The sequence below is a fragment of the Dermochelys coriacea genome, chromosome 1, assembly GCF_009764565.3.
Source record: "Dermochelys coriacea isolate rDerCor1 chromosome 1, rDerCor1.pri.v4, whole genome shotgun sequence".
NCBI classification, from domain to species: domain Eukaryota; kingdom Metazoa; phylum Chordata; order Testudines; family Dermochelyidae; genus Dermochelys; species Dermochelys coriacea.
This window is the reverse complement of record NC_050068.2, coordinates 33,577,377-33,587,889: the sequence shown is the minus strand read 5'-3', so window position 1 is coordinate 33,587,889 and position 10,513 is coordinate 33,577,377. Positions and strand designations below refer to the sequence as shown.

Genomic DNA, 10,513 nt, shown 5'->3' with positions numbered 1-10,513 from the left:
GCTCTTACCCTTCAGTCCACAGGCCACTGCTGTTCAGTATTTAATTAAGAAAGTGCTTCAGTATGAAGGAGCTAAATAAATGAAAAGTATTTTTACTGTACGCTCTACTTAATGGGAACATACTCAATTAATATGGCTGTCTTGTTGGGTTGTCCCCCGCAGAACTGAGTTAGCTAGATAGTGCAAGGTTATTAGCACAGTATTAGCATAAATTCTGCTTAAAAGGTAAGTATTTAACTAGTGCCAGTTTAACTGATGTCTAACGTGTTATGTTGTGTGTGGAACTGTGAACTCCACTCTGCGGTATGGTCTAGTGGATAGGAAACTGGAGTGGGAGATAGGAGACCTGGCTCTATTCCCAAATATGCTACTGACCTGATGTGTGACCTTGGGCATGTCACTTCATCTCTCTATGTCTCTGTTTGCCTTCTGTTTCCCTTCACGTCCTCTGTCTGTCTTATCTATTTGTAAGCACTTTCGGTGGTGGCTATATCTTACTGTGTGTTTGTACAGGGCAGCCTTTAGGCGCTACAGTAATACAATAATAGCAGTACACAAAGTAGAGTCTTCGACTCTGAGGCACCTGAAAGCTACAAATGAGATAATTTTAAAGCTAAAATCCTAGACAACATTCTCAAATACTCTATTTTAAAGCTGATCTTAAAAAGAACCTCACACCTGGCTGATTTTAAGTATTTATAACTTGAAAATAATTGACTTGCTACACCCTTGCCTTGGTTTATGCATGACTTAAAAAGCAAGTCAATTCTGAAATTCTATTGTATGTATTGTACCGTAACTGACTGCATAAGATAATCTTGTTTGTTTTTATATGTGTTAAATTGACAAATTGTTGATGATGAGGATGATGTAAACAGAGAGCTATTTCAAGGCATAAGCACCTGGGGGTGGAGTTTAAGATGAGTTTTCAGCTTTATCTCTATTTTTATTGCTTGAGTGCTTGACTTAACATCTTGTAAGCTCTGTGGCCTGAAGCCTACAAGAGAACGGCGGTAATTGAGTGAGCTCTCTGATGGCATCTGCTGGAGAGCAAGACGAGTTGACTGAGTGAGGCAGTACCTCATTTAATTATTAACTGCAGGTAGTTTGTGGACATTGGGGGATAATTGGATTAAGTTTTGTATTTGGGACATTTTATTTTTTAGCATACCCTGTTGGGAACCCATGTGGGCAAAGCCTGGACAATGACTGGTATGAGATCACCTGATGTTTGCTGAGGTGGGGTAAAAGGTCCTGGAGAGAGCTAAGGGGCAAAAGGAAAGAAGCTGCATTTTCCTGGCATGGTGCTGGTAAAAGTGCTTTGGGAAGAAGGGACTCTGAGGGATTTCTAAGACTACTGATTGTCTTGTATCAGAGAGAGATGAATAAAAAGCTGTAAGTGCTTTATGTGGCCAGACCTTGCAGTTGTCTAGCTAGTGGCAAACAAAGGTCAGAGACCAGCAGCAGTTCCAATCACCTGAGCAGCAGGCAGAGCATTGCAGCAGTTGGTCCAGCCACAGCAGGCAAAGCAAAGTGGAAGGTGGATTCACCCACAGGACATAGCTTCCAGCAGGTGAGCAGCAGAATGAGAGCAGAGGAATTCACAGCAATGGTCTATGTCAGCCTAGCAACTCTGGTGAGGCCTCGCTGTCCCAGCTGTTGAAATCACTACAGCTAGCAGGACAGGTGGTAGAGCCCCAGAACCATTCTAGGAAACAGGAACCCTGATTTTCCTGGACTCCTGGAACCACAAGCTGTGAGTGAGGAAGTTGGGGACCCACAAACTGAGAGTGGGAAGATGGGAGACGGAACAAACTGCATCAGCCATTCAGGGTCCAAATGTTTGGGACTGTGACTTATGCACCCTGAGGTATATGGTGGTGGAAGGGGTTAAACTGTAAATATTTGTCCCAGTTCAAACTGGTCTTCGCCCTTTCTCCACTCCCTTCCCCTAAAGTTCATTTGTTTTAAACCTCTTTGCTTGCAAGTGGGTACAGATTTGCCAGGCCAAGTGATTCCAGGGTGCCCGATTCCTGGGTAGGGGGGCTTGATTTAAAAAAAAAAAAGGCGAGGAGGCTCCCCTAAAATAAGGACCCTGCCCTTGTTACTGCAGGTGCACTGGCAGAAGGGTTACCATCGACCTTCCCAACCCGGCTCCGCCTCAGGCACTCGGAAGGTGGGCGCCTGGCGCTGACCCTTCACCCCGGCACAGCGGGAGGGGCGCTCTGTGCCCACCAGGGGACGCTGTGGGGGGGGGGACGCTCCGAATCCTGCCCGGTGCCCACGAGGACGGGCGGGAGCAGCTCGGCCGCCAGACGGCCCAGGGAGCCGCAGGCACGAGCTGGCTGGAGCCGCCCCCCCCGGCCGCAGCTGGCCCCACCTCTCCACCCCGCGGCCTGGCCCGCCACGCTGCCTTTCCCTGGTCAGTGCCACTCCCGCCCCTGCCCTGCCCCCCCAGGCCAGAGCCGCCTCCTCCCCCCCCCCCCCCGGAGCCGCCGCCGCCGTGTTCTTCCTCCCGAATGACACGGCAGGAGCCCGCGCCCCCAGACATGCTGTGCGCTGCGCGGGGGGCTGCCGAGCCTGTCGCCACCAGCTGCCGCCGCCGCCACCGCTGAGCCGCCACTTCAGCGGGAACAGGCAGCCCCGAGGCCGGGGACAGTCCGTGTCGGCGGGCTCGGCTCGGCTCGGCTCGGCTCAGCCCGCCTGCTTGGAGCCCCGCTGCAGCAGCGGCACCTTGTGATCGCCTGCCGAGTTAGGGGCACCTCGCCAGCCGCTGCTGCTGCTGGGGTGTGGGCTCGCCCTGTCCTTCCCCTTTCCCTGTCACCTGCCGCGCTCGGAAGGCAGCGATCCCCAGCAGAAAGTTCAGCAATGCAGGAAGTTTGGGGGCAGCTCGGAGAGTAGCTCAGGGGCTTTTGACTCAGCATCCAAAAACCAAACCAAACCAAACCACCCCACCCCACCCCATAGGGGGAAAGAGGTGAGGGGGGGGGCTTCCTTGGCGGAGGGAGCCGGGTTTCTTTGGGCAGATACGGTCCCCCTCACAGCGGATCCCAATGCAACTGTCCGTCCGCCTCCTTCTCTACGTTGTAGTCTGGGCAAACTTTTGCAGCCGTCAGGGCACCTCTGCCCAGAGCGGATCTATAAAAGCCTTGCGATCCTCTAATCTCAGGCGAGATGGTAAGTGGCTCTCTTGTTTCTTATCGCTAGCATTTACAGGACTCCTGCAAAGCCGGTGGCGAATCCTCTCCCCGCCCCCCGCCCCATTCGCTTTCAAAGGTACACCTACTGGGAGCCCTCGTCTCTGTACGCTGTACTTAGTGCGTTGCATGGATGGCTTACTAGGGCTTAATGTACATTACTGAGCCTAACCCTATGCATAGCTTGGCTTGGTAGAGAGAACGATCATCTCTCGAGGTGCTGGACTAAGAGATGAGAGTTGTCCGATCTGCTCTTCCCCCTCCTCTCCCCACGCTGTTTGAGTGTGGTGCTCCCACTGCAGCATTTTGTAATCGCCTGTAATTCCTCGTGTCCCGGGACGCCCAGGAACAACGGAGGGAAAGAAAAGGACCGCTGCAAACTTCTCAGTGCAACTCGAGGGGGCTTTCCAAGGGCTCACGGGACCTGCGCTGTCAGTTTTGTATGTTCCAACCTCTGACTTGTCTCTAGCTTGTAAACTCTCAGGAGTAGGGACCTTGCAATCTTTGCTGTGTAGAGTACCCAACCGATATTGGGTGCTGCTGAAGACAAACAATAATCGTCGTCTGAGCTTTTGCTTCGTTTTGTGTCAATGGCATTAGCTGATTCAATGACAGTAAGCTACCTAAAGCTGACTGGCTCTCCTTCAAAACCCCAGCCTTGGGGTGCTCTGATTTTTAGAAACACTTTGATGAGAAGACTTGAATAGTTTGATTTTTAAGATTTTCTTGTTGGATGGCGTGTTTATTTTTGAACCATGCAGCTGAACTAGTGGCTCCTGTTTAAGAGACTCTCCTGTAAGATTCCCACACCCAAGTTGTGTATGTCTGTGGCTTTTTCCTTTGAGAGGGGGACAAGGAAGATAAGGGAGGGAGAATGCAACAAGCAGCAAATGAAACCCAAACCCAAAATGTGAATACAACTAGTGTTATTGTTGCTGCTTCAGGGGTTTCCAGCTGCAAACGGCTGTGGCACACCTCTCCCCAGCTGCTATTTGCTGCTGGAAACCCTTAAGGCAGTAGCATCTCTAAAAGATTTTGGGAAAAGGCAGGGCTGTATCAAGTGTCCCATTGTGGGACTTTTCTTATGCAGTCCCCCCTGCTCCCCCCCATAATGGATTCCTTCAGATTAGCTGCTTTTTTTAAGTGCCTCCAGCCGTAGGCACTCATTACACATTCTTTTTCTAGAGGCCACTTGTGCAAACAGGGAATGGTGGCAGCAGCTTTTTCCAGAAGTCTGTAGTTACAACCCTTGGAAGATATGTGTGCCCCGCCCTATGTGTCCACAGTATCATAGTGAGACACTTGATCCCCTACTAGCTGTCCCTTCTTCCAGTGATCTGAAGGTAATAATGTGCATCTATCAAGAAAAGCAGCTGCCCCTTCTGAAGGTGCTCATGTGACTCTAGAGTCATCAAGTGATGAATGTTCGTAGGAGTGTGCCACTGAAGGGAATTTAGTGAACCCTGTTTGTTCATAATAAAAAGATGATAATGGCAAAATCTCCTGGTTTGGGAAAGGTAGTTAGTTTCCTGATTGGGATGCCACAGTCTTTTGGACTGTTGCCTCTCATAGTTTTGAGTATGAAGTCCTGCTTTTAAACATTCCATTCTAGCTTCTTGCTGATAGAAATCCAAGAATGCAGGCAGACAGTTCTGTTCTTTCTTTTTTTTTTTTTAAAAAAAAAGAAGTTAAGATGACAACTTCTTTCAGTTGGCTGAATTCTTTATAGGCAGATCTTTAATATTCATTTTCTAATATGTCCAAGATCATGCTTTTTTATGTGTTAGTTTTTATTTTTCGTTGTGTCGTGAAGTGAAGTGAAGTTTTAGTCAATTTGGGGAAATATTTAGTTTTGACTTTGGGGCCATAAACCTGGTATTCTTTTGTATCCATCAGATGGTCACCACAAGAAGCCCTGGAGAAAAGTTTAGGCCTCTTCTGTAGAGCTAGGAAAATGGGTCCCAGAGGAGGAAAAGAGCATATAACTGAAACTATTTCTATCCCTGAAATATAATGCACTCATTCATGTGTCCTTTTATTAAAAAGTGTGTCTTTTATAATAAAGACAGACAACCAATGATTTCACTGAAACTGTTGAACATTTTATTAAGCTTCATATTCTTTTTGTCTGCTCATTTCTCATCTTAAAAAGTATAGAATGGCCAGCAATCACTGAACTGTGCTATCAAGGCAGCGTATTTATCCAACTCACACCCCAAACAGCATCTTCAGGGGAACTCCCTGAAATAATTTACCTAAAACCTCTTAAAATAATCCTCTTTTCACATGGACAATAGTTGGAGTTTAGTGACTGATGGTATACAGCTTGTTTTCTCCCAAGCTTATGATCAGCTTGAGAATAAATTATGTTTCCCCAAGTGAAAAAAACTTGCATAGGTTGGCACTGCCACTGTTTCTCATCTTGGGAATTTCCGAGAGAAAGAAATAGTATGCGTGAAATGATTAGGAAATTGCTTTCCTGTCCACTTGGATGACTTGACTTGAAGATTAATCTTGGTACCTGTAAGGCTGGCTCCCATTGAAGTCAATGAGTCTGTTAATTGACTTCAGAGTGGGCTCTTTTTTGAAAGCACTACATGTATATGAAAGTGCATGTTTACAATTGTAGCCTACTGGCCAGCCCTGCACAGGTGCGGAGGGGTGGGGGAGCACAAGGAATCTCTCTCTCTCCCTTGTGCACCCACACAAAAGCCAGACACAATTGCAGACTGCTCCTCCTTGGTACTCCTGCAGGGGTTACATACATGAGTAGTGGTAAGAAGGGAATGGCCAGTAGAGTTGCCCATAGAGGGGGAGTTCACACTGTGTCTTTTACAGGGTGTAACTGAAACTATGCGCCGCTATAGTCTGGGAAGCTGCAGGACGTGCTGTTTTTCCACAAGGCACAATGCATCCTGGTGCTGCTGCTGGGGTAGGGCAGCTGAGCGCCCTTCCCCCCCCCCCCCCACAACAAGCAGGCCAGTAACTAATAGGTCAGATTGTACTCAAATGTTTATCAACAAAATTATTGCTTGAGCTTGTTAACTAAGCTCCTGTTTATGAAGCCAAAGGACATGAGTTACATTCCAAATGGATGCAATTAGCTGACAAGCATGGTGGCTGTCTGTAAGTCACTACAAATACTTGTGTGTGCTGTTTTATTTTTTAACTTGTTTTGGTCTGAAGTGGTGCTATGCAATAGCATTATTGATCTGGGGCCTGCACAGCTGAACTGAAGGTGGGCAGTATTTATTTTTCTCTGCAAATAATTTCATGAGTGATAACTATGAAGCACATGGTTACATTGGTGTTAAAAATGTTGCAATGCTGCTTTTCAAAGTACACCACAGAGACAAAACCTAAGGCAATATAATGCCCAGGGTAAACCATTTTGATGTTGCAGAATTAGAGATATCTAGACAGGAATCTAGGTCTTTTGATGTTTGAAAAAAAATCCAGATTGGAGGTTGCCAGACCACTGACAACCTGTGCTTTTATTTGTTTCTTTAAACAACCCTCCCCCTGCATCCTTTGGATTATAGTTGTCAGTGACCTCAAGCAGAATGAACTAACAGTATTGAAAGTGCATAGTTATAATAGGGAGATACAATGTATCTTTTTACCAAAGAGGTTTGCTTTGGTCCAGTGCAAGATTCCAGAGTGTCTTCTTTTAGCCTGCAAGAAGTCAGTTTATGTGTAAATTGCGTTTAGCTAAGTCTGAGGTGGATTTCGACAAAAACAAATAGATGAAGAGCAGCACTTAACATTTTTGGAAATTGAATAACTATCAGTCCAAACCAGACAGTGCTTCCTGCTGAGGATATTATGACTATAAAAGACCTATTTAAAGGCCACATCCTTGTGACTCCTTTGTCTTCTTGAAAGGACAGGTGTTGATGACTCAGCTGCCCAGTTTAGCAAAAATAATTTTTATTTGTTTATTTTTAAATTACAGTAGTTTGGGGTTGCCTGCACTAGTTATTGTGCACCTGGTGATATTTATTTAACATATTAGACTCTTCATAGAAAATCCATTGAAGATAGAGATTGACAGATGGTGGGCTTTCAGGACTGGACCTTTATCTTCTCTGCTTCAGTTTCCCCATCTGTAGTGTACAGATATTACCACCCACCTAGCACAGCTATAGTGTAAAGGGATTTAAAGATGAAATGTGCTAAATAATATACTTAGTACCTATTTATTACTTTGTAATGTATATGTCTCACAACTACAGGTTGCTTACTCCCAGATTGTTGCTATTTCTCTGGACTTAGGGTAGGATGACCAGACAGCAAGTATGAAAAATCAGGATGGGTGTGTGTGTGGGGGGGGGGGAGGTAATAGGTGCCTATACAAGACAAAGCCTCAAATATCAGGACTGTACCTATAAAATCGGGACATCTGGTCGCCCTAACTTAGGGTGATCAACCATCCTGAATGTATGTATGTGTGTGTGTGGGGGGGGAAGACGGTCTCAAAAATGCAGAGTTCAGGTCCTGGTGCTGAGTTGAATGACTCCAGGACAGCATTTGTCCTGGCTTCCTTGCAGCGTTGCTCCATGCCTGTCAGAGGTTCAGGGGTGGTGCCAGCCTCTTCAGGGTGGGATGGGCTGAGCTGGGCCTTGGCTCCCCCTCACCATGAGGTCCTGCCCTTCCTCCTCTTCCCCTGAGGCCCCACCCCCTAGCCAGGCCAGAAGCCCGAGTCAGGCCAAGGTAAGAGCGGCCCAGGGAGCCCAGACCACTGTGGGGAGCCCCAAACCCTCCACCTGTCCTGGGGGGAGGAAGGGGATAGACATTGGCCGGGGGCTGCTCTTGGGCACCCAGCACCCCACCCAGAGCAGGTGGAGGATCCGGGGCTCCCATAGCAGCCCGAGGGCTCCCTTGGTTTCTCTTACAATGGCCCAGATCCAGATTCTGGCCTGGCTAGGGGGCAGGGCCTCGGGGAAGAAAAGGATCAAGGGGTGAGTGTGACGTTCCCCTAATGTTATCTGGACCGGTGATCTGCTAGGTCACTCCAATCCTCGACTCTGGGAGCCAGCCTTACCCTGCTCTGCTGTGAGAACCCCCACTCCTGGTCTGTTCATGCAGAGCCTCTGGCATGTAAGCTGCTAGAATTGTGCAATCAACTGACACTAGCCAATATCTCCAGTTCCAGACACAACCAGTGTTCCCTCTAATTTTTGACAGGCCAAGGGCACAAAAAATTTTTTCTGTGCAAATTGTTGTGCTTCTGTGCAAATTTTTGTGCACTCGGTGTTTTGCTATGTGCAAGGGGTTTAGGATCTGTGTGCGCGCTTACACGTGCACAGCTTAGAGGGAACAGTGGACACAACCCTAACAACCTCCGTCTTGAAGCATCCAGCAGGCATAACATATAAGCTTGCAGTGTCCAGAGTTTGTCAATTTAACAAAGAAATTGATATGCACCAGGCTTGTTATCTCAAGGGAAGTCTCTGACATGCTTCAAACTAAATGCACTGTTTCAGGTAGAATAAACAAAAATTTAACTATAAAAGATAGTTACTTAAAATCTAAGTCAAAGCACAAAAAATCAGATTTGGTCAAATGAAATAAAAGCAAAATGCATTCTAAGCTTATCAGTTCCCTTACAAACTTAGATGCTTCTCACCATAGGCTGGCTAGTTGCCCTTCAGCCATGCTCTTCCCTTTGATCAGCGCTTCAGTTGCTTGGTGGTATTGTCTGTAGATGGAGATGGGAGAGAGAGGAAGAGCATGGCAAATGTCTCTCCCTTTTACCATTTTATTTCTTCCCTCTTGGCTTTGCTCATCACCCCTTTCAGGATCAGGTGAGCATTACCTCATCGTAATCCCAAACTGACCAAAGAAAGGGGGTGACTCACTCGAGTCCAACAGATCCTTTGTTGCTGCCTAGGCCAGTGTCCTTTATTCCTGTGAGGCTGGGCTGGGTTTGTCCCATACATACCCCAGTGAGGTGTGAACTGCCCCTCTGCTCTTGGAGAGTTTTTGTCTGGGCTTGTTTTAAGCCATGACGACACATTTTCAGCCTCACAACTATATACATGAGATTACAACCTATAACATTACTATAACAACAATGCTCAGTGCATCATGGGCCTTCTGAAGATACCGGACATGACTAACTTTGCATTGGATACCACACAATCATATTATAAGGATGAATATGGGGGTGCAGGGTGTTCCCTTGAGGTACGGAACATCACAGTGGGGACTCGGGGAAGAGGAGGGGCAGGGATAGGGCCACAGAGGGAGGTGGGGCTCCTGCATGTGTCCAACTTTGGCCTTTTCAAAAGGTCATCACCGTCCCTGAACTCTTTCCTACTTCCCTTCTCTATCTCCTGGCCTCCTCCTCTTTGTTTACCAGCCCAAAGTGCCTCCTCCTAGAGAGTAAGTCTGACTGCTCCTTTTCCTGGGCTTCTTACCAGACACTGTAGCCTCAAACACGCCTCTTTTCTTCCAGGGAGAGATTGCTTCCTTGCTGCCCCCATATTGTCTCAGCTTCATACCTTTATATAGATCCCACCTGCTCCTTCTTAGCTGAGCTTTCTCTTCCATTAGGCTTTATTGAGCCCTGGCTCTCCTCCAGGTGTGGTATTTCAAGTTAATTGACCTAATTTAACCTCCTCTGCATTGTGTGGGATGAACACCCCATCACAGCATGTAACAGAAATTTAAGTGGATCTAATTATCTGTTATGAGAAAACATTTTTAAAGGTGCTCTCAATGTCAATATGTATATCAGATATTAAATACCAAAGTTTAAAGAAGATACAGACAAACCAGAATGGAACAGAGCAAACTATTGTTCAACTCTTTCAATAAGATTATAGGTTTGGGGCATGGCATCAGATTCTGCTGTCATATAGGCTGGGGTAAACTGGAATGTTTACTTTAGTGTAGTTGAGAGAAGACTCAATCTAGTACATTTGATTGAGTATTTATGTAATGAAAGTTTAGGTGTTATGTACACTGTATGCATCATGTCATGACTACTTTTTAAAGGACCTGGTAATATGAAATCTAAGTTGTTAAAAAAAAGAAAAAGGGAAAAAAGAGCTAAAAGTAGTTTCTTCACTTATCCCTGAGATCCACTGAGCAATCTTGTGGCTTTTAGAAAAAATATTTGTCTAATAATCTCTATCAATTTTAAAGTTTCAGAGTAGGAGCCGTGTTAGTTTATATCCGCAAAAAGAAAATGAGTACTTGTGGCACCTTAGAGACTAGCAAGTTTATTTGAGCATAAGCTTTCGTGAGCGACAGCTCACCTCATCAGATGCAGTGAGCTGTAGCTCACAAAAGAGTATGCTCAAATAAAT

The 10,513-nt window shown here is 46.4% G+C and overlaps 1 protein-coding gene across 3 annotated transcripts in view; it reads left to right on the top strand.

Moving 5' to 3' along the window:
- The first annotated feature begins 2,511 nt into the window (after positions 1-2,511).
- Positions 2,512-10,513, top strand: part of PDGFD (platelet derived growth factor D) — a 193,642-nt gene continuing 185,640 nt past the window's right edge. The window contains exon 1 of one of the 3 annotated variants that reach the window (XM_038387342.2): positions 2,512-3,177. In XM_038387342.2, the coding sequence (XP_038243270.1) occupies positions 3,054-3,177 (124 nt within the window). In that variant the 5' untranslated portion in view covers positions 2,512-3,053. The remainder of the gene's footprint in view (positions 3,178-10,513) is intronic. The other 2 variants (XM_038387343.2, XM_038387344.2) reach the window with 2 other exon arrangements.